Genomic DNA, 21,732 nt, shown 5'->3' on the forward strand with positions numbered 1-21,732 from the left:
TTCTTTACAGGCCTTTTCAGAGACAAATATGTAGGGCAGAAAGAAAAAAGAGAACTGCAGCAATGAAGAGGGAAGACTGAGCTCTGTTTTTAATTGGTCTAGAATATCTACAATCTGTTTGTCTTTCTGCAGTGTGTTGCACAGTAACTGCTGCTTCACAGCTTAAACTCCCATGGTTTATTTGCTTTGCAGTTCCTTCCCTGCTCGATCACATGGCTGTGGGCATCTCCTGCCTCCCTGAAACTTTCACCAGGTTGATAAAAGTCCAGGAAGAAAACTATGAGGTGGAAAAGTTTCTCCATGAGTGTACAGAGCGTTATGGGTACAACCCCAGGGATGTGGCGGCTGTTCTGGAGATCCGACAGGCCATAGAGGCCACTTCCCACTTTGGGATTTGCAAAGCTGAGCTGAGCAAACACTTCTGCAGCTATGAACAGGTGGAAGCTGAACGCAGCAGGAGCTTGGAGCAGTACATTCAGGTGGGCTTCAGCCAGCTGCTTTCCATACATTAATGTTTGCATGCTTAGTATTCCCCTTGAACAGGATGAGCTTCCAGCCTGTTGGAAGCAACTATAAATTGAACAGTTATTTATGTTAGGCAGGAGATCACACACCACACCTGTGAGCAATCTTGCCTCAAAGTTAGGAAGGCCAAAAATTAAAGCAGCACTTTTTCAAAGATTGGAATGAACTGTTTAAGAAACCTAGAGGTGCCAACATCAATGTTTTGGAAGCAAACTACTCTTTCCCAGTTATATTTTTAACTTACTTTAAGCTGAAGAAAAATGTCTCATGCTATAATTTCAGGAAGCTTTAAGGGGTAAAACATCTTTTCAACTTCAGTGCAGCAGGGGACAAAATTGAATATTCTACTAAGCTCTTGCTCTTTCCTTGCTGCCAGTTAAATCATGAGAATTCCATGATACTGGGTTAAAGTGACACATGACACTGAGTTGAAGTGACATTTTTCAGTGAAAGCTTCCAAAATAATTTGTTGTGGGGTTTTTTTGTTTGTTTTTTTACAGGACCTCATTGAAATGCAGCAGGTTTTAGAAGTAGGAGGTCACACTGTCAGACTGGTGGCAATAGTGTTTGCCAGGCCCTGGCTGTTACGCTCAGTGTGCCTGAAGAACAAAGCAGAGGATGCTGATCAGCCAGGGGCAGACACTGCTCTCCCAGATGTGCCACAGGAGCACCTGCCTTCAGAGCCAGGGAAGGGACGGGAATGCCTAGGAGAGGAGGAGCAGCTGGGAAAAGACACACAGTGTGCCAGTGATGAGGAGCCCCCGAGAAAGAGATGCAAGACTGATGTCCTTCAGGATGACCATCAGCTCTGCCAGGGTGCACAGCCTGCTCTGGGAAGTGCAAATGGCAGGAACTTGGATGCAGCTGTTCCTGAGCCTGTCACAAGGAAGGAAGCTGTTTCTGGGGGTGAAGAAGCTCCAGGAGGAGGCTCCCTGGGAGGGCAGGCAGAAGCCCCAGCTGAATTCCCAGAGCCTGCTCCAGAGGCTGTGGATGTGGACACTTACAAGGAACAAGTTGAGTCTTGTTCTGAGGACAAAGAACTCGAAGTAGAGAACGATGAGCTCAGCACTGAGCACAACAAGCAGATCCCTATCACTGAACAATCAGCCAGTGAGCAGGATGATGATCTTTCCTACTTCCAGGAGAACCCAGGAGTCTCTAAAGGTATGGAGGAGCCCTCTGCATCCCTGAAATACAAACCAGCTCATCAGCAGTTTATCCCAAACCAGTAGCTCTATTTTATAAGCAAATCCTAGATTCTTTATGAAGCTGTACGAGAGGAATTGTCTTCTCTCACAGATAAATTGGCATAACACTAATTCATCTGGAAGGTCTCAGAGTTTTCAAATACTTCAAGTAATCCTTCCTGTGCCTTCTGCTGGAATGACTAGTCCAGAAGTATGTTTTCCTTAGAAACTTGTTTCCATGTCTTAAACTTCTCCAAAATAATTTGGATCTGAAGTTTCTCATCTCTGGCTTCAGTCCAAAGGTCAGACATCTCTAAGACTAGAAAACACAGCACTGCTGGTGTGCATTTAGATGGAATGTCCATGGCTGGAAGTCCTAAACTCATTAAACCATTCACCAGGAAGCAGCACATGCCAGTGAGATTAACAGCCTCATTTGTAACCCAATTGGACCTCATTTTCATTTCCTTTTTACTGCCAGTTTTCTAATAGCTAGTAGTTCTTGCCAAGCTTTACATTTAGTAGTTTGTGGGGGATTTCATTTTGGTTTGGTTTTTATTAGCTCTGATCTCAGACTGAGCCACAAGCACAGTGCTCCTGTGGTACCTTGCCAAGCCCTGCCAGTACCCAGGTCCAGAGGGTGATCCCTAACATCCCACAGCTTGGGATTGTTTAACTGGAGCCTTCCTGCAGGAAATGCACTCGAGGCTGTCTAAACAGCAGAGACCTCAGCAGTTCTTAAATTAAACTACTGAAGTACTCTCCTGGATTTAACATCCTTGACTTGTTTGTAGCATAGGAAGGAAAAAACAGGAGTTCTGTTATCAAACACAGTTCTCACTGGCCAGTGAATGTTTACATGTGCTTAAGCCAAAGCTGTTACCCTCTGGGTGTGGTAGGAATACCTCATTAAGTAATTGTCTAATTAAAACCCATGACATAATGTAATGGGAGTTGCAGAGACAGCCTTTGCTTTGAAACTGAGCCCTGCTGGAATCCTGAGTTTGCATTCTCATGTCTCCAGCCCATTGGAGTTGTGCCCAATTTCCCTCTGATTTCCAGGAGCTTTAGGTTACCCAAACCCCTGGGAGAGCTGCAGGCTGAGACCCTGCACAGCTCTCTGTGAACCTCAGTTCTTTCAGCCCATACAATCACCATGGCACAGCCATAGCATCAGACTTCCAGGACTAAAACCTGCTGGGACTGGGGAAAGGAACCACAAAAAGTGGGGTTCAGTAGAGAGATGTGGCTGTGGGAAGAGGTGTGGGAAGAATGTGCTGCAGGCAGGGCAGAGGGGCAGCTCAGAGCTCCCCAAAGCTGACAGCAGCACGTGGAGTAGTTTGCTGGTGTGGTTTCCTAGCAAGCTCTTACACTTCACAGCTTGGCCACCTTTAACTCTCTTTCCATCAGATAAGGAGTTTGAGTTAATTAGAAAATATGTGTCCTTTTCTTTCCAGGAAGCTCTATGACAGATGTGTCCCAGGCAGCCAGGGACCGGTGAGTAATGGAGGTGTCTGCAGAATACCAAACACTTGGCACTGCCAAAATAATACTGGAAGCAGTGGTGTGGAAACCTCAGTTTTATGCTCTGATGGGCAGTGAACATTGATGGTGGAGAAACCCCACTCCATTGTTCTTGTTAATGTTACTTGGGCTCCTGTGCATGCTGAAACAATGCCTCTGATAGATATTTTTACCCAAAAACCAACGAGCTCCAAATATCAGAGGAGCAAAATTGTTGTTACTGCACTGATAAGCCCAATGCCAGCTTCCAGGTGCCCAGGAAGGGCCTGGAGAAACTGCAGTATGAGAAATGCGAATTTCCATGCAGGGTCTGTCTCTTGGACACCAAAATGCTAAAAATGAGGAATTTGCTTCCCATCAGAGCACTGTTGCTGCATGGTGCAGGTCTCGGATAACTTCTGGAGGATATTAGAGCTAATGCCAGACAAAGCTTCCCTGCTCATCAAGACCCAAGGCAGCTGCTGGGTGTGTAATGATGCTAAAAGGGGTGAACCCCTTGTGAAAAATGCAGATTTGGTAGAGCAGCACCAACCCCTGCTCAGAGCAACCACAGGATTTACACCTGCGTTAAAACGGATGTAGCGAGAACCTCTATTAGGCAGAAATCACAGCCATGGGAAACCTATCCCAAAGAATTCCCAACAGCCAAGTTTTAATTCTCTTTGGCAGGGCCTGTGAGAACGTTTGCTTCATTGGGAGGCCGTGGAGGATCGTGGATGGGAACCTCAACAAGCCAGTGTGCAAGGGGATGATGGAAGCCGTGCTCTACCACGTGATGACGAAGCCGGGCGTGACGCAGGCAGGGCTGCTGCAGCACTACAGCGGCGTCCTGCAGCCCGTGGCCGTGCTGGAGATCCTGCAGGTACAGGCCTGGCTCTGTGACACACCCAGCCAGCAGTGACAGCACTGCAAGGCCAGGAAACGGGAAAAAACTGACCTTCTCCCTCTGGCATAAATTAACCACAGCCAGAGCGAGCCGCCGCTCACAGGGAGGGAGGAGGGAAACCTCATTTACCCGTCCTTGTTAGTGATTGTACAGCTTGAGCTTGCTTCTGAAATGGATGTACAGGGAGGTGAATTCTAGGTGGTTACTGAAGAATGGGGGCTTGTCACCATGAAATATTAGGTTGACTGTTTAATGCAGTGGTTATCACTGGATCATGGAATAGTTTGGGTTGGAAGGAACCTTAAAGATCCTCTAGTTCCAGCCCCCAGTCACCACAGATAATCCAAGTATTCTTAATTTTTTTCCTTATACCTTCTAGATGGGTAATCTGCCATGAGAATCAAACTGAAATGTGTCTGTGCTAGACAATGTGTAAATCAGATCTTCTGTCCTGACAGACTTGCCTACAGGTCCTTAATTGTCAAACAAAACATGGCAAGAAAATTTTGAGTTTCTCATAATTTTGTTCCCACATTTTGACATTTGATTGCCACCACTGCTACTTTGGAAATGGACCTTCGATTTCTACTTTTTTTCCTATAAATATTCAAAATCTTAAGCAGAGCAGTAATCCTGCAGGCCTTCCCAAAAGCATGACTTCCCTGCTAACTGGAAATCAATTTTCCAGTGTCCATGTGCCACTTCTTCCCTGGGGCTTGTACCCTTTGGTGACAGTGCCAGCTGGGAGTGTTGCCAGTCGTGCATATCCTGTGTTCTGGGTGTTCCAGTATGGATTCCTGGGCAATGTGAATTCAAACCCACAAAACCAAGCACTTAATTACCTCTACATTTTACAGAGTGGAGAACTTCGATCTGACTTCTGTACCAATAAATTCACTAAGAACTGGTTTTGAAACCACAGACAGAGCTTGTCATATACCTATTAACCATTAACAAGAACTGGCACAGCAGTCTGGGATTGACATCTAGAGCAGCCTTAGAACTTTTAGTCCTAAATGTTGCCATTTCTTACTGAACACCTTCTGTGTCAGTAACCATGTATCAATCACTGTGCCTGAAAGTAACTAGATATATCCAGCTATATCCACAGCTTGCATGTTTTTATTGTGTTATTTATCCTTTTAACCTTTTGCTGTAACCAGGAGCTCAAGTGAAGCCACTTCTGGTATAAATTGTCCAACATTTCTGAGAACACTGTAGATAGAGCACCATTCACAGCATTTTTCTTTCGCTGCAACTGCCCAAATTAAAATATGTGAATTTTTTCGCAGGGTCTGGAAACTCTGGGCTGCATCAGACGATTCTACATGAAAAAGCCATCCCCAGTGTCACTCTTTTCTCAGCCAGTTGTGGAAGAACAACTCAAGAATCCCAAACTGAGTGAAACCCCAACGATCTACTACGAGCCCACGATAGACTGTACTCTCAGGCTGGGGAGAGTGTTCCCCTGCGAAATGAATTGGAATAAATGGGTGCAGATTATCCCCGTATAGAAGGGGTAAAGCTGAGTCATATCAAATTGGCTTAGCCTGTGGGACAGAGTGTTCGTGCATCATGCAGATTAAATGTTACAATTTGTGCTCCGTCATGTTTTTATTAAGTTATTTATCCTTTTTACTTCTGAATGTATTTAAACTGAGAATAAAGCTTGATGTTAAGACACAAGTAATATGTGATCCTACTTGAAGTATATTCTCTTTTTATCAGCAATTGGTTGCAGTGTATAGTTTGTAGTTCCTGCTTTAACTGACAGGGTTTTCACAGGTCACAGCAAAGGCCCTTTTTTCATTTTTGGTTCTCTGTAAGGCCCCAGTGATAACACTTCACCTCTGCTTTGCCTTCTGTGCCGTGCCACAGCAGCTGGCTCAGGGCTGGAGTTTCCTCACCGTCCCTCAGCTCGGTTACCTGCAGGCCTGTTTCTGTTTCGAACACTGTTTCTCGCTGTGAGTTTATTACTCGTGCTTCAGCAGAACCCCTGCACTGTGTGAATTACGGGCCCCCAGCCCTCCCCGGGGCCGCAGCACGGGCACAGCACCCTCCTGAAGCCTGTTTCCTGTCCCTGCCAGCCCCAAAGCAATCACGCAGCAGCCGCTTCCTTGCCCCCAGTGCCACGTTTATTGCAGGAGCAGGATGCCCGCTCCCCGCGCCCCTCAGCCCGGGGCGCTCAGTCCCGCCAGCGGTGCCCGCACTGCGGGTTGCAGCACTTGTAGAAGGTGGTCATGGGCTCGTCGGCCGAGCGCGTCTGGATCTGCATGAAGTAGGCGCGGGGGTGCTCGCACTTGGGGCACGGCTCTGCGGGAGAAACGCCGTGAGGGGCGGCACGGGAGGCCCGAGCCCCGCGCGGCCCCTCGGCCCAGCCCGGCCCTACCTGCCGTGGAGTCCACGTTCTCCCAGGCCGCGGCGCCGCCCAGCACATCGTCCACCTCCTTCAGCCGCGGGTATTTCCTGCTCGTCACCTGCGGAACCGGGACCCGGGAGCCGGTCAGCGGGCACCGGCCAGCGGGCACCGAGCCCCGGACACAGCGGGCCCCGGACACAGCGGGTCCCGCCGCCCCCCGCGCCCCGGTACCTTCCGCGTGACGTTCCGCACGTAGGGACAGGTGGTGCAGGCGAAGCGGTGGCAGCGCGGCCCCTCCTCGGCCACCAGCACGTTCCCGCAGGCCGGGCAGAAGAGCAGCATCGCCGGTTCCGCCGCGCCGCCCGCCCCTTCCGGCGATGGCGGCCGAGGAGCCGGCGGAGGAGCCGCCCGAGGAGCTGGCGCACGCCGAGGTGCTGGAGCTGTTCCAGGAGGCGCTGGCGCGGCTGGTGCAGGACCCGCTGCTCTGCGACCTCCCGCCGCAGGTGGGGCCGGGGCGCCGGGGGTCGGGCCGCGCCGGCGGGGCTGGGCTCACGCCCGTGTCTCCTGCCCGCAGGTGACGGCGGAGGAGATCGGCTCGCAGGTGGCCCTGGAGTACGGGCAGGCCATGACGGTGCGGGTGTGCAAGGCGGACGGCGAGACCGTGCGTGCGTGCGGGGCCGGCTGCGGGGCGGGCGGGCGGGGGCCCGGGGCGCGGCGGGCCTGACCCGGCTCTCCCCGCCCCGCAGCCGTGGTGGTGGTGCAGAACGCCTCGGTGCTGGAGCTAAAGAAGGCGCTGCGGCGGCACATCCAGCTGCGGCAGGCCCGGCAGGGCGGTGTTCAGCACCTCAGCTGGTGAGCGGGGCCGGGCGGGCGGCTCCGGAGCGCATCCCACCCCCGTCCCTCTCCTGCGGCTCCCCCTGAGTGTTTTTCCCCCAGGAAGTACATATGGAGGACGTACCACCTCACGTACGCTGGAGAGAAGCTGGCGGATGACAGGAAGAAGCTGAGAGAGTGAGTAACTGAGTCAGTGCTGGGGGCTGAGAGGGGCCCACGCAGCATCCCCACGCAGGGCTGAGGTGGGAGGTTGTGCCCTGGCTCAGGTGGGTCCTGTGCTGGAAATTGGCTGGAAGGTGGGACAGCACTGCCCGCAGAAGTGGGACGGGCAGACTGAGAGGCTCTCTGCAGGGTAGGATGGCCTTAGGGGGTTCTTCAGCCACTACCATCCTGTGCTAGGTTCAGCCAGTTCAGACCACCCCATAGAACCCTTGGCCATCCATCCCAAACTCCTGCGGAATAGTTACAGTTACTCAGCTCGGCAGAGATGCTGACCTAGGATAGGAAAGAGCAGGGGACAGGAACTGGAACAGGTTGCCCAGGGAGGCTGTGGATGCCCCAGCCCTGGCAGTGGTCAAAGCCAGGTTAGATAAAGCTTTGAGGAACCTGGTCTAGTGAGAGGTGTCCTGTCCATGGCAGGAGTGTTGGGACTGGATGGTCTTTAGGGTCCATTCCAACCCCATAGCATTCTATGATTCTATGAAGAATGCCAAGCAAAGAGGAAACCCAAGGATACCTGTTGATCTCTGGAGCTGCTCAGCCACCTCTCAAAGACAGTCTGGTAACAACACTGACAGGCAACTCCCGTGATTCCTTGCCCATTCTTGAGGCGAGGAGGGATGAGGCACTTCCAGCAGTGCTGGATCTGCCAGCCTGTTGCAGACCAGCGAGAAAAGGTGGTCTGAAGTACTAAAAATCCAGCAAGACAGCCCTAATCAAAGCTGTCCTTGGAAGAGTGAGCCTGGGTGATGCAACAGATGTTGCATTTAAGGGGTTGTTGCAGTTAAAGGCAGGTGAGCAGATCCTTCAGTGCTGGCAACATGTCCCTCCCACATACACAAGTGAGAATTTTAATGTGTCCTCTAGCAGAGCACAGCATGTGACTGTAGGAGTCTGTCTATCCCTGGGAAAGATGAAGCTATAGGGTTTCACAGGTGGTTTTTCCTGGGAAACTGGCATATACCAGTGTAACTCTCCGTTCAGGTACGGCATCAGGAACCGGGATGAGGTCAGCTTCATAAAGAAGCTTCGGAAGTAAGATATGGGGTAAGTCCTGAATGTCCACTAAGAGCTCCCAGTTCCTCATCTTCCCCAGGTCATCATGTTCAGGCTCAGAGCTGATGCTGCTCTCTGCTGCCTGGCAGAGTATTTCTGAATGTCTGCACAAGGCTGGGGCCTGTTTCCAGATCCTGGTAGTGTTGTTTGTGCTCCTCTCAGGGCAGGGAATGATAGTTCAGCTACTTCAGGTAACAAACACTGGAAGCAGCAGCAGGAATAACTTGGTGCTAGCCATGGTGTGTCTCTAAGTCTAAATATAGACTCTCAATCTGTTTCTACATTGTCTTGAGACTATTAAACACAGAGTTCCTTCACTGCTGAGATTGCTTCTAGGACCTTGCTTTCTTTTAGGCTTTTTAAATGTTTGGAAGTCATTGTCAGGAGCGTGGCTGGGTTTCTAACTCATACAGACATAATTCTAGTATTAATACTGCTGTTTTGAGAAACTTGTGCACACAAACACAAGATGTGGCCAAGACTCTCAGGCTTAGTAAGTTTTAAATTATGCCTCTAAAAACACAGTCACAGTGCCTGAAGAACAGGGGTAAGAGCAGCTTGTCCAAAGCCTTGTGTTGTTTTGCTGCTCCAGGTAGCTAAAAACTGTTCCTTTTTGACCACAGTTACCTTTTATTCTTCTTTCAACACTGCCATATTTTCAAGATCCAGCATAATAAAATGTGCACCCTAACAACAGCCACCTGCTCCAGGGTGCCTGTGAGCAGCAGTCACCTCTGGCACTGGCTGATCCCTCCCAGACCATCATGGCAGTGGGGTGAGAGGAGCCCAGCATGCAGTAATTATTGTCACTGACAAGTGTTTTCTTTCTTTAACAGAGAGAGCAGAGAATCCAGCCCTACCAAGACCAGACAGTGCATTCAGCACCTTCCTGGAGGAAAAGGCTGTAACACTTCAAAGAGGAGCAAACTCCATAGACTGGACATTCTCACGTTCTTTACAGTTGCTGTTTGCGGTGTTTGCCTCTGAGCTGTATGTGGATTCAGGGATTAAAGAGACCCTCTATTTTTCTGAGGCTTTTCAGGCCCTTATTCCCAGCTGCAGATCTGCATGTGACTGGTTTGGGTGTTCCACAGGGTACAGGAAACAGCAGAAGTGAGATTAAATAACAAAAGCAGGCACAGACTACTCAGAACAATTCACAGTAGCTAAAACGCTACCTCACCATTTAATCACCACCTTAGCAGTAGTAAACAACTCTGGTTAAAAATGTAGTATTGAAACTAGTGTAATAAAAATAATGGCAGCAGAAAAGGTTCAATACAATTGAACAAGGCACAAATGTTCTGTTTTTCAGAGTCTTCTGAGATAAGGCAAACCATGCCTGCCAAGTGCTAAGGAGACAGTTTAAATTAACCACGGGCAGGGTTAGAAGGGTCATTGGATTAGAGGCTTTGTCCCCATGGAACTGGCACAGCAAATGCAAAGACAGTCCATCTCCAGGGCCTGCTCGAGAAGCCAGTCTTTGCTGTCAGTGGAGCTGTGCATCCAGGTCGTATTTCTCGCAGAATTTGTCTGTGAAGGGTATACAGGTGAGGAACTCGCACCACTCGCACTTGATGGGGTAGAAATAGAACAGAATCACCAGTCCTGAGAAGAGTGCAATGAAGATGAGCTGGAAAACTATAATTTGGCATCGTTTCCTATATAAATCAAACTTCCCAAAGCTAATGTAGGGCAGGAAGGCAAAGGAGAGGAAGAAACCACTGATAAATCCTGAAATGTGAGCGAAATTATCGATCCAAGGCAGGAGGCCAAAGGCAAAAAGAAAGAGCACCACAGCCAGCAGCTTGAAGAAAGCCCTCCATGGGCGTGCCAGGATTTGCCAACTCTGGAAGAGCTCCACAAAGAGACAGGCCAGAATTCCAAACTGGGATCCTGCAGGGCCAACCTGCAGAAGAAGAGCATTACAGATAATGTCAGGCTCATGCCACCTGCCTGGCCTCTGCAGCCAGCTCCAGGCATAAGTTACTTCTTTCTCAACTCCTCCCTCAGTGGTTCTTGGGAAAGAGACTCTGCAGCCTGCAACTTTATCCATAAATGGGGTGCCAGGAGTAAAGGGGCCTGGTTGGACTTAGGATCAAGGTGCGAGGCCAGAACAGACTTTATATTTAAAGAGGGCAGATCTGGTTCACATTGCCAGAGGGCAACCATCACCTCCCTTGAAGGCAATCTCCTGGCTCCCCCCACCCACCATGTAGTTTTCCTTATGAAAAGAGGTGGAAGGTAGTCCTGCAGGTCCAGCCATGCAGTCTCCTGTGGGCAAGATGAGCTCTGCTCTTTGCCCCTCTCATGCCTGCCACTGTCGTGTGGAAGGTGTGTCTGACACCAGGTACTTGATTCCCAGCCTGCCTGGGACTTCTCTCACCCCATGGTTGGACAATCCCCCATCTGTTATGAGAGGCAGCCTTTTTCCTGTAGCCAGCCCAGGCCAGGCACTTGGAAAGCCCATGGTACCCCGGGGCATGTTGCTGCTCAGCAGTTAAATGATGGTGTGGTGCCACCTTTGAGCTGCAAGTGCCAAGGCTGCAGTGGTGAGCCCAGCTCGGGTGGCTCTGCCTCAGCCACAGAGGCACAGGCATGTAGAGAAGGATTGTGTTCAGGGCGAGTTACCAGGACCCTGGGCTGCAGGAGACCCACCTCTGCTCTGTAGGGTAGAAATATTGCACTGGCAAGGTTCCCAGTGATGCCACTGAGAAGGTAGATGATAGAGATGCGGTGCCATCCTGCCAGCTTCTCTAGGTCCCGCAGGATCGTCATTTGGAAACAGACTGAAACCAGACAGTGCAGGATCCTGCCAAGTGCAGAGTACAGGAGCTGAAGCAGCAGCCACTGAAGTCACCCCTGTGCTCGTGTTCTGACCCCAGCCTTGCTGAGAGTTCCGTGTCTGGCCTTACCCATGCCACGAATCCCTCCCAACAAACATAGGATGGCAAACCTTGGCAGAGAGCACAGCTCAGCATCCCTGTGTCCCCCACGAGGGACAGCCACAACAACCCTCACAGCAATCCCTGGGCTGAGGGTTCCCCCACCCCGCTAGTGGAAGTTTTACACCTCTGCTTACCCAGCGTGGAGGAAAAGTGAGAGCCAGAGGCGGTAGAACTGGTCAGGGACCTCTGGATTTAGGAAAGGAAGGAGCCCACAGACATCATCCATGCAGTGCACCTAGGGCAGAAGTGGGTGTTGAGAGAGGCCCTTTTCCAAGCCCAGGGCAGGCTGCAGGTAGCTCTGGAAGAGAGGCTCTCTTCCCACTTCTCTGTTGAACCAAGTCCCAAGCCTTGTCTCCAACACAAATTTACACATGACCTCATCCCTTCCCTGTGGCAGCTTTAAGCCATCATTTTTCACCCCAGCACCCAGAGCTGAGGCATTTGCTTGCCCATGAAGCTTTCACAGTGGTCCTGTGCTAGGCTTTCACAGCTGCCAGCCCAAGTCCCCAGCTGGCCCCCAAAGGGGGACAGATGGAGCCACCTCTGCCACTCCAGTCAGGTTCAGCAGCTTCTCCCAGGCTCAGGGTGGGACAGGACACAGGACTCCCACCTACTCTGCAGCACTGCCACCCCAGACCCTGCCAAGCTTCTGAGGGGACCTGGAGGGAGAAGGGCAGCCATACAACCCCCCAAGTGCACACTTACCTGAGAGCAGAGCGTTGCCTCCTCATGGAAATAGCCCCGCATAAATTCACAATACTCCCGGGAGGTTATTTCACACCTGCAGGAGGCACAAGTTGCACATGGAAAGCACAAGGGATCATTCCTGTCCCCTCCAGGCCACCCACTCTCCTTTTCTCATCCCATCCATGAGAACTGGTGCCTTCAGCTGCTGTAGTGTCTCAGCAAAGGCACAAACATTCCCATTTGAGCCCAGTGCCACTCTGCCCACACCCCTCCTGCTTTTCTTCTCCAGGAAAGCCTCCACAGACCTGCATGCCAGGGCTCCAAGGCAGGTCCTAAAGCTGCTGTTTAGAGGTGGGAAGAACCACCAGAGCCTGGGGAAGCTGTGTCTCAGACTGGGGGAGTCTTGTGCCTCTGCAGCTGGCAGAGGGGAAAGGGTAGGGGGGGGGGGGCTATGTCAAGAGTGTCCTGGTCATGACTTCCAGGGACAGAGAAACTCCCTCGTTTTTCTCCCAAACCCATGTACTGGGTTACTACTCAAGCTCAGGGATGACATGAGAAAAGCAGCATCTTTCTCTGTTGCTAACCCAGAGTGGGTCATTTCCTGGCATCTCCTTTGAGTATCCAGGGAGTGCAGGCTGGGGACAATGGAGTCTGTCAGGACCAAGCTGGCCATTCCTAAGGAAAAGTGCAGGACTCCCCAGCAGAACTGTAAAATCCCTACAAACTGGTACCCAAGTCCCTCCAAACTGCAGGACCAGTTGAGTGAGATGCCCTGCTGTGCCACAGGCTGGCTGTTATCTCCTGCTCATCCCAAATTCCTGCTCCATCTGGGAGACCTGTCATGGCTCTCTGTCCAGCTCCCCTTCCCAGCAGGGCTCTGGGCTGTGTGTGGAAAGGACAAGGAGGGCAAATGGCTGTGTCTACAGCCTGAAAAAGCCCTGTGTCTCACCCCAACACCCAGCCCCTCCATGCAGGTAAAACTCATTACCTTCCCTTGGTCCCAATGCAGCAGGGCCGGCCTGTAATCACACAGTCCATGTGGAGGTGGTTGGTGTAATTCCCAGCACTGTTTTTTGTGCAGATCTGGAAAACAACAACAGGCTGCAGTCAGACAGCCACAGCTTTGCTTGCTGGCTTGGTAAAGTCAAAACAGCCTCTTGGGAAGAAGCCAGACCCCAGACACAGCTCCCTCTGACAGCAGGATGGTGCCTGATGCTCCATCTGCCTGAGCATCAGTTGACACCTCCTCTCCAGCCCGAGGCTGAGCTGGTTTCCATCTCCCTGTTACCCTGACAGGACCCAGGGCTTTAGCTGACACAGGACAACTTTTGTTGTTGGAGGGCTTTCAGCCTTGGCTGGGCAGAGCACGGCTGCCCTGAGCTGGTGTTTGTGACAAGCAGCAGAAGCTGCCACCAGGGGCCCAGCCCTCCCACCAGCACAGCTGTGGCTCTGCACAGTGGGATGCAAATGCCACATTCCAGCTGCCCATGCAGGCCCTGTGCCTCTGGCCATGCTCACCGGCCACTTGGTGATGTCATCTGGCCACTCGTGCGGCTCCATCGAGGCTGGCTGCTCACACACCCTGCAGCAACAAAGCACACATCAGCCTGAGAAATACCTTTCCCTAGCACCAGGTAGGATTTCCACACTGTGCCTGTGCCCACGCTGCCATTCCACAGCTCCCTGTGTCCCTGGGTGGTGACACTGACACACTAGACCAGATCAGCCAAAGCCATACTGGTCAAAGCCTCAGTGTCCTTCCAGCATGCAGAGATCACAAAGGCAGAGAGCACACAGCTGCCCAGCTACAAACTGGATCCCTTCCAGGTGGACACACCCCAAGGGTGGGAATTCAGCTGGTTGCAGCTCTACATCAGCCCACAGTGACTGTGTGCCATGGCATCCAGCAGCTGGCTGGGCTCCCCGACAGAAGTGTGCTGGGATCATGACTGCTGCACCCCAAGCAGGGAGCTGTGCAGGGAGCAGGTGAGGAGGGGGACAGGGTTGAGGAAGGCACCCACAGCTCACAACAGGCCACTGTTTGGGTGGGCAGCCCACAACAATGGAGACCAGGGGTGAGCAGAAATATGATCACACCCTGCATCGGCCTCCCCTGCAGTGTAGGGACATCACCGCTCCATACCCCTCCTGAGCTGCCTCATGCAGCAATCCACTGGCCTGGGACTCAGACTCTACAGCAGCCCTGTCCCCCCAAGGATGGCAGCTGGACCAGGCAGGACCTACCTGGGGTCCTGATGACAAACAGAGCCAAACTGCCTCTTGTTTCCTGCCAGCATCGGTGTGCTGGGGTGATGGGGCCACTTCACCCAGACGGCCAGCGTGGACTGCAGGAGAGAGGAAAGGTGTCACCATGAAGCCCAGGGAGAGAAGCATGGGCAGAAGCGGCCCTGAGCCTGCAGGGCTGGCAGGAAAAGGGCCGTGGCACTCACTGAGCACTCCTCCTCCGAGGTCTGCACGCAGCCTGACTTGTCGTTGCGCACGCAGCACGCCGAGTGCTTCTCCTTCTCCCGCTTGGCGCTGATGAAGCTGTGCACCTGCTGGTCCTGCCTCATGCACGGGGAGAACTTGGCCCCCAGGTGGATCAGGGCCTCCTAGCAGAGATGGACACAGTCAGCTCAGCCAAAGCGCAGGCAATGATTGCCTGGGGCAAAGCAGGCTGGGGGAACTGCGAGGGGTACCCCTATATAGACTCAAGGGCCCAGGGACAAATCCTGTGTGATGAAACCCAACACACACCATGCACATTCTCCATACTTGCTTTGGAGACAGGTCTAGAACAAAAGTTCAGGGATTCCTTTGCCCATAGCCCCAGAAAGGCCAGCACTATGGCTGGGAAAGAAAACTTTGTGACGTTTCCTCTTCATCTTTGTCTTTCCCAGGGGGAACAGCATCAGGAAAGCTGTCACACACCATACAATTCCTGCATTTTTTCTAATCCCATGCTTGTCCTTGCAGGAACAGGGTGCAAAGCAGGAGCGCCAAGGTCCACCCCAGCCTCCAGGCACCCCATTCTGCAGGGTGGTTGGGGCTGGGAGCACTGCTGCTCCCTGACAGTGACAGCAGATCCCTGAGCTCCAAGCAGCAGAGAGCTCTGGTCCATGGGGTGCCACAGCTGCAGCACACAGTCCCCCATCCACCCACTAACAGTCCCACCAATGGCACTCACTGAGCTGGGGCCGATCCAGAAGTTTTCCTGCTGAACATATTTGACATTTTCATAAACCCCTCTGTTTCGCAAGACCTACAAGGAGAGAAAGCAAGAGCCCTGTGAGCTCCAGCCCACAGATCAGCAGGGCAAGCAGCAGGGGCTGGTGAAAACAGCCCCCAGGATGAACAGACATCCCCACAGCCAATGACAGGGCTCACAGCTCTCTCAAACTGGTCTTTGCAGGTAAACCCCAACAAGATGTAGGCACCTTCATGTTAAGATTTCATTTAAAATGTCTATCTCTGGCTACTTCAACTTTCAAGAAATCTCAGGGTCTGGAGCCCTTGGAGCTGCCTGAGCCTGCACAAAGCTTCACAGAGCTGAGCAGCACAGGCAGCACCCACAGCCAGTGCAGGCCCAGGTGCTGGTGGCAGGGCTCTGAAAGCTGTCAGATACGTAGCTGAGAAGCTCCCCAGGGCATCTCCTGCATGGAGCAGGGACATGGCTGTAGAAATATCTGTACCCCAGAAACCTTGAACAACGTGTGGAAAAGCTACAAACAGCTTCAAGATCAGCTCTCAAAGTCAGACAAGTCAGTTTTGCTCCTGTCAGGAGCAAAATCCTGCAACTATTGCAAAAACTTAGCTCAGGTTTGGAGTATTTCTCTGCCCTGACCATCCTTCTGGCCTCCACCAGGAGGGGAACAAGCTGTTTGGAAGTGCTGCCAGCAGAGCCACCGTGCTTTGTGTCAGATATCATCTGGCATCAGGAGCAACGTGGCTGCAGGGGGGAGAGAAGGTGATGTGGGGGCTCCCAGAGACCCTCCAGGCAGCCCTCAGGGCTGGACACCAGGCACCCAGCCAAGAAGGCAAGGAGCCAGTACGGTGAAGACTGTGACCCAACAGCTGAGGGCTGAAACTCCATCCCACTCCAGGCATGTCAGAGGGATTCACTTACTGAATCAACAGTTTCATGTTGTGAGAACCCCACAGGGGCGATGCCGTAGATGCACACAGCAAGGATGGTGATGAGTGAATGCACAAAGGTGACCCAGTAAGTAAAGAAAGGCCTGGATGGAGAGAAGGGGAAAGGATCAGAGGCAGAAATACAGGCATATTACATCTGCTAACAAAACAGAGGGGAAAAGCTGCTGTTTTCCCCCAGAAGCCTCGCCAAAATCTGGGGTACATGACCAGGATCACCTAAGAGTGCACAGGGCAGTTGGCAATGACCTAAGGTCTTGCTGGCTGACAGAACCTGTTTACTCTGACTCCCCCATCACACTGCACAACCACCCTTTCCCAAGAAAACATCCAGGAGAACACAGAAGCCTGACACCGAACTGTGCTGTGTGTCTAAAATAACAACTCTAAGGTAATGATCAGAGGCAGGGATAGCTGAGCCTTGCTGTTCACTACAGGACAGTGGTGGTGGGGCACAGACCTGCTCTCCAGGTAGCAGAGGTACAGACACACCGTGAGGAGCTGGGTGAGGTCCCAGTGCTGTCGGCTGCAGCTGGCTCTCTACTCCAAAGGATAAAGGCTAGGGGGGCTCAGCAGTAGCCAGTGCCCTGAGTCCCCAAGGGCCAGCAGCGATCCCTCACTCAGCAGTTGTGCTGGGAACGCCCTGTGAGCGCAGCTCTCACCTGTGGTCATCCATGTCCTCGATCTGCCGCTTGACGTAGCTGTCGATGCGCTTGCGGTAGGTCCTGTTGGTCAGCTTCCCCACCATGCCCAGCCCGTAGGGCCTCTTCTCCTTGGCAAAGAGCTTTCTCACGGGGACAGCGATGCGCTGGCCTCGCTTCTGGGGGCTCACGCTCACCACCTCCTGCCGCAAGCGCACCTTGGGCTGTGCCAGGCCCCCATCCTTTTGCTTCCTCCAGCCTCGCTCCAGGGGGCTGAAATCAAAAGCAGGACAGCAGTAGGGACCAGCCTTTCCCTGGTCTTTGGCAGCAGCAGAGCCTCTGTCTGTCCCACCCCCTCCAGGCTGGGCAGCAGCTGAAGGCAGACAAGGTGCCCTGAAGTGGGAGTTGTATTTCAAAGGGTTACACAGAGCCAGAAAATGAAAGCACAGAAGTGGCAGAAAGCACAGGAAACACAAAGAAAGTGGCACAAGGCAGCTGTGCCAAACTGAGCCCCGCCAAGGAGCTCTCGAGGCTTTGAAGTGTTTCAGCAACAGGCTGAAACGGGGAGGCTGCAACAGGCACCTCTGCAGCCTCAGGCACATCTATTTGCTCCCCTACTTCAATCCTCTTACTCTGCCCTCCACTATGAAATGGAAGTGGAGTTTAGCCCAGCAGTGGAAATACCCACCATTAAAGCACTTCAATGTGACTGGACTGGCAAATTGGACATAAGAGAATCCCAGCAGCTTCCCAGACCAAGAAAGTAGCACTTTCACATGCTGCAAGCTGTACCAGCTACCTCTCACAATCCCTCTTCCATTCTTCCCTTTATTTGTACCAATGTGTGCATTTTTCAGAATAAAAAAAAGCAGCTTCAACAACACAATAAAAATCCCAAGCATCCCGAGCTAAAAGAAGGCTTTTTTGTCAAAATAGATCTGACGAACATTGCACAGATTACTGCTGAATAATAACTGCTTTTAGGTCTCCATCACATCCACATAGTTTTGTATTTCTTAGCTCTTTAACAGCAGTGTGAAGGTCACATCTGCAGCACTGAGACCTGACCACGAAAACCCAACTACCTCCCATTTCACCCTCCTCATTGCCTGACACTGTAGTAGGCCAGAGCTCCCAACATGTGCTCTAGTCCAGTGTACCTCCTCTGGCTTCCTAAATGTCCCACTCTGCACAAAGACAGCGCTTCTCAGAAGTGCTGAGAGAAGACAGCCAACAAACTTTCTTCTGAAAGATGACTAGAGTATTTGGAGAGATCATGACAGCTCTGAAGTATGGGCAAGCAACAGGATAAGGGAGAATCTGAACCTCTGTAGCCAAAATACTGCTGGAAACTTCAGCTCTTTTCATATTGCACCTTGCAGAAGATGCATTTGAATATCCCAACTTCCCCTTGGGAAGTCCTTCTCCAGCAGAAGGTGCAGATTCCACTGCAGCCTGCTCTTGCCCAAGAGGTCAAGTGGTTTCTGTGTAGCGGACGTGCTCTTTCCCGGTATTTCCGGTGCTGGAAATCTCCCCGTGCACAAATAAACACCTCACCACGTGAAAGGACACCCAACTGCGACTCTGATAACAGCTCTCTAAAGTGTGAAAGAAATGTACTTTCCTCAATAAATAAAACTATTTAAGGAGATTCAAAGGGAGCCAAGAAGACTGAAACCATCTCAGAGGAGTGACAACAAACTCCCACCATTTGTGCTTCCCCTTATGTTAAACTGAGTCAAGTTCTTGGAAACACTTAAAGGGAAAGTGCCAACACAGCAAGATGGGCTGAGAGCAGCAGAACCACAACAAGGACCTCCCTGTCTGCTCCATGTTCACACCCAGCAGAGCTCTCTGCTGGGGTGAGCTGACTCGGAAGCAACACAGAGCAATTACTCAGTACCAGTTACTCAGGTGGAAAAAACCTAGGCACACAGTATAGCACCACCCACATATTTGTAGGGCTCTCAGCATCAGTGCCACACCTTTCTCTCATTTCAAGTGAGGAATGCAGCCCAGCTTGACACTCTGCAATGCTTCACACTGCTCCTTGGAGCATGACAACAGTTACTGGTGACTGTGGCAATGGCAACTGCTTTCTCACTTTGCCATGCTCTCCATAGCCAAAGGCTGGGCCCTCAGCATCCTCACAGCCGATTTAAAGTGTCTTTTGCTTCCTCAAGGCATGAGACAATCTCTGAAACACATTAGTGTGAAGCTGGAAGCTGCTGGAATGACTGCAGAAGTGGCCTCAGAGTCATCTTTCACATTCATGGATAGCTGGGGCAGGAGGTCTTCAGCTGGATTTAAAGAAAACTCATCACTGCACTGCTCTGAGCTCTGCACCAAGCACCCACAGCACCCACAGCTTCCTCCACACAGGAGGCCTCGCTCCAAATGGGTTGGCCACCCCATATTAGGCTATGGCAGCTACCATGAAGATACTCACAGTAGTAAGTGGCTTCTTTCAAGCTCATTTTTGTCCAAGGCACCTCCTGTGAGATCTGTCTGATCTGGAGGTTTCACCTCAGCATCTTTGATTGCAGCTTCTGATGGCGACTCGAACACTTCATCTGGGTAAGTAGAGAGCTCCTCATGAAGGACTCCTTCCTGGGCAGAGAGACAGAAGTCCCATCAGAAGAAGCCAACATCCCATTTGGGACACCAGCCCTGGCAGAAAGCAGTGCTGCTCTCTGCCACACACAGTCCTGCCAGAACCAGAGTCCTGCTGTCTCTGGGCCAGCACCATGCCAGACCTGCCCCTCACCCGAGCAAAGAACGAAGTGTCAAGCTCATCTGGGAAATCCACCGTGTCCTCCTCCAGGAAGCTGGCAGGGGTGAAGCTGCGCCGCTGGGCCCTCCTCAGGGTGCTGTCCTTCACAGAGCGGCCCTGCAGCCAGGGAAAGGGCCATGGAGGCACTGCCAGAAACCTGAACCCCCAGCTCACAAACCCACCCCAGCCAGTGCACAGGGAGCCCAGGTGCTGAGCTCGGTTCGTGCTTGTGGATGGAGCACAGCAGACATGATGTGTGACACCTTTCTGGTGAGACACACAGCTGTCACCCCACTTCTCAACCCACTGCACCCACCTCCAGGCTTGCCATGTGCTCCTCTACCACATATTGTACAATGTGTCTGACCAAACCACAGTGATGGCTGGTACTGGGCACAGCAAAAAAGGTCACTGAGCCCAGGAAAGCAGGCATAAGGCAGGATGAAGAGACTTGTATAGCAAGAGCCTCAGGTATTTCTGCTCTTCCATGACTGCCTACCAGGTGCAGATTGACCACCCAAAGGTCCAGACAGGCTGAAACAGGCCTGCTAGAATGCTCTGAGGCTGCTGGCTGTGGGAATCAAAGTCCCCAGGCCAATGAAGACAAAGCAAAACCTGTACCAAAACTGAACCACCGTACCTGCTTCTTGCCAATCCTGCCTCCTGTACATATGGCTGAAACACAACAGGAGGCGACTTCATTTCCTCCCCCCACCACGGCTGTCCCCATCCTCTCTGCTCAGCAGCTCCTTCCCCTCCACCCTTCCCTGGGCAGCACCTCCAAGCTGGTCCCTGCCCTCCCGCAGGCAGTACCTTCACCAGCGCGGCGGCCGCTCGGAAGCTCATTTTGGCCACGGACTCGCGCTTGCGGCGCCGCGGGAGGCGGTTGAAGCCCGAGCGGGAGCTGGTGAAGGAGCAGAGGGACGTGGCCCCCGGCGTGATGGGCGTGTGGGGGATGCTGCAGCCGTCGGTGTCCTCGGCCATCCGGAACGCTCGCCCGCGGGCCAGGGGGTCTATGATCTGCCAAGAGGAGCAGCCCATCAGTCCATCCACCCCCAAACCCTTCCCTACCAAGCTTCCTCTCTCCTCGTGAGACCATGACAGGGGCCTGGCTCCTGGGATTGACCAAGAACCAGGCTGGAGGGACCAACAAGGAATTGTACAATAGGGAGACAAGGAATAGCCTACTGGGTTTTTTTCTCTTTTGATAGTATTGACTATTGTCCACCAGTCTGTTCCAGTATTTCACATAAGACTCCAAATCTCCTCCAGCCCTTCCTAAGCTCTTGGTTTCATTCTCTCCCATGCCAATGAGCTTAACAGACAGAGAATGTGCTGTCTAAACAGGAGTTTCAGAAATCCCTGAAAACAGAAATGTTCTTTCTTCAGCTAGTTTCCTTCCTGATACTGGACAGCCCAGGACTTAAGCAGTATCCTGTTATCCTGTTGAAATGTTACTGTATATTTACATCTGCTTCCATTAATGAAGTTTAACAGCTGGATAAAGCAGGCAAGCTTCCAGGAGCTTCAAGCCCTTCGTTGGGACTCCTCAGGCCAATGTTCTCACTTATTCCAAACATACAAATCAACGTAATGAAAATATTGCCTTCAGCTACAAACCTTGCCTCTGTCCTTACATCATCACAGCTGTGGTTTCCATGAGACCTCTATGCTTTATCCCAATGTTTTACGAGCTTTTTTAATCCACAGTTGCACACTCAACAGGAAGCTTGATGGGCTCACACCTACTGACATCACGTTCTGATTTAATGTAGCCCATATAGAGCTCAACAGTATTTCTAAGTCTCCTGTGATCAAAGGCTAGGTGCAAGACATTTAACAGAAAAGAGGACAACAAGGTGAAATGTGATTTAAAAATGCACTACATTCTCCTCTGCTTTAGTGATGCCACCAGGCTGCAGGTCACAGACTGACCTGCTT

At 51.9% G+C, this 21,732-nt stretch overlaps 4 protein-coding genes across 12 annotated transcripts in view; 2 read left to right on the forward strand and 2 right to left on the reverse strand.

Annotated features, from left to right (window-relative positions):
• The window catches only part of GTF3C1 (general transcription factor IIIC subunit 1), a gene marked incomplete at its 5' end in the record, with an annotated part of 38,004 nt that extends 32,263 nt beyond the window's left edge, over window positions 1–5,741 (forward strand). Inside the window, 5 exons of the mRNA XM_082292457.1 lie at window positions 193–479; window positions 1,026–1,689; window positions 3,170–3,209; window positions 3,906–4,098; window positions 5,415–5,741. Of these exons, the coding sequence (XP_082148583.1) occupies window positions 193–479; window positions 1,026–1,689; window positions 3,170–3,209; window positions 3,906–4,098; window positions 5,415–5,636 (1,406 nt within the window). The 3' untranslated portion in view covers window positions 5,637–5,741. The remainder of the gene's footprint in view (window positions 1–192; window positions 480–1,025; window positions 1,690–3,169; window positions 3,210–3,905; window positions 4,099–5,414) is intronic.
• A 313-nt stretch (window positions 5,742–6,054) lies between these two features.
• Window positions 6,055–6,834, reverse strand: POLR3K (RNA polymerase III subunit K). The gene is made up of 3 exons (XM_082291948.1): window positions 6,713–6,834; window positions 6,512–6,599; window positions 6,055–6,435 (listed from the first exon to the last, which is right to left on the reverse strand). Exons 1-3 carry the CDS (start codon window positions 6,821–6,823, stop codon window positions 6,308–6,310), a joined length of 327 nt encoding a protein of 108 aa, XP_082148074.1. The 5' UTR covers window positions 6,824–6,834; the 3' UTR covers window positions 6,055–6,307.
• Window positions 6,835–6,851: 17 nt separating this feature from the next.
• Window positions 6,852–9,623, forward strand: SNRNP25 (small nuclear ribonucleoprotein U11/U12 subunit 25). 2 transcript variants are annotated; one of them, XM_082291946.1, is made up of 6 exons: window positions 6,852–6,984; window positions 7,056–7,146; window positions 7,228–7,333; window positions 7,418–7,492; window positions 8,519–8,581; window positions 9,427–9,623. In XM_082291946.1, the coding sequence occupies exons 1-5, from the start codon at window positions 6,859–6,861 to the stop codon at window positions 8,571–8,573; spliced, it is 453 nt and encodes a 150-aa protein (XP_082148072.1). In that variant the 5' UTR covers window positions 6,852–6,858; the 3' UTR covers window positions 8,574–8,581; window positions 9,427–9,623. The 2 variants fall into 2 exon arrangements, with proteins under 2 accessions (XP_082148072.1, XP_082148073.1); XM_082291947.1 differs by having other exon boundaries at window positions 6,853–6,912.
• A 119-nt stretch (window positions 9,624–9,742) lies between these two features.
• Window positions 9,743–21,732, reverse strand: part of RHBDF1 (rhomboid 5 homolog 1) — a 34,469-nt gene continuing 22,479 nt past the window's right edge. For all 8 annotated transcript variants that reach the window (XM_082291945.1, XM_082291940.1, XM_082291944.1 and 5 more), the window contains 14 exons: window positions 20,605–20,811; window positions 19,786–19,908; window positions 19,468–19,628; window positions 17,040–17,291; window positions 16,352–16,463; window positions 15,413–15,487; window positions 14,676–14,837; window positions 14,470–14,570; window positions 13,744–13,807; window positions 13,214–13,308; window positions 12,244–12,319; window positions 11,673–11,773; window positions 11,249–11,402; window positions 9,743–10,499 (listed from right to left, as the gene is read on the reverse strand). In XM_082291945.1, coding sequence (XP_082148071.1) covers window positions 10,080–10,499; window positions 11,249–11,402; window positions 11,673–11,773; window positions 12,244–12,319; window positions 13,214–13,308; window positions 13,744–13,807; window positions 14,470–14,570; window positions 14,676–14,837; window positions 15,413–15,487; window positions 16,352–16,463; window positions 17,040–17,291; window positions 19,468–19,628; window positions 19,786–19,908; window positions 20,605–20,811 — 2,103 coding nt within the window. In that variant the 3' untranslated portion in view covers window positions 9,743–10,079. The remainder of the gene's footprint in view (window positions 10,500–11,248; window positions 11,403–11,672; window positions 11,774–12,243; window positions 12,320–13,213; window positions 13,309–13,743; window positions 13,808–14,469; window positions 14,571–14,675; window positions 14,838–15,412; window positions 15,488–16,351; window positions 16,464–17,039; window positions 17,292–19,467; window positions 19,629–19,785; window positions 19,909–20,604; window positions 20,812–21,732) is intronic.

This window comes from Coloeus monedula (genome assembly GCF_965178545.1).
Source record: "Coloeus monedula genome assembly, chromosome: 16".
NCBI classification, from domain to species: Eukaryota; Metazoa; Chordata; class Aves; order Passeriformes; family Corvidae; genus Coloeus; species Coloeus monedula.

What these genes read in the sequence shown, in the direction of transcription:
- POLR3K (XM_082291948.1), bottom strand. Translation starts at nt 6,823, where the DNA reads ATGCTGCTCTTCTGCCCGGCCTGCGGGAACGTGCTGGTGGCCGAGGAG. An exon ending in TGCGGAACGTCACGCGGAAG is followed by an intron (nt 6,600 to 6,712) that starts GTACCGGGGCGC and finishes CCGGTTCCGCAG; the next exon opens with GTGACGAGCAGGAAATACCC. An exon ending in GAACGTGGACTCCACGGCAG is followed by an intron (nt 6,436 to 6,511) that starts GTAGGGCCGGGC and finishes TTTCTCCCGCAG; the next exon opens with AGCCGTGCCCCAAGTGCGAG.
- SNRNP25 (XM_082291946.1), top strand. Translation starts at nt 6,859, where the DNA reads ATGGCGGCCGAGGAGCCGGCGGAGGAGCCGCCCGAGGAGCTGGCGCAC. An exon ending in GGTGTTCAGCACCTCAGCTG is followed by an intron (nt 7,334 to 7,417) that starts GTGAGCGGGGCC and finishes TTTTTCCCCCAG; the next exon opens with GAAGTACATATGGAGGACGT. An exon ending in GACAGGAAGAAGCTGAGAGA is followed by an intron (nt 7,493 to 8,518) that starts GTGAGTAACTGA and finishes CTCTCCGTTCAG; the next exon opens with GTACGGCATCAGGAACCGGG.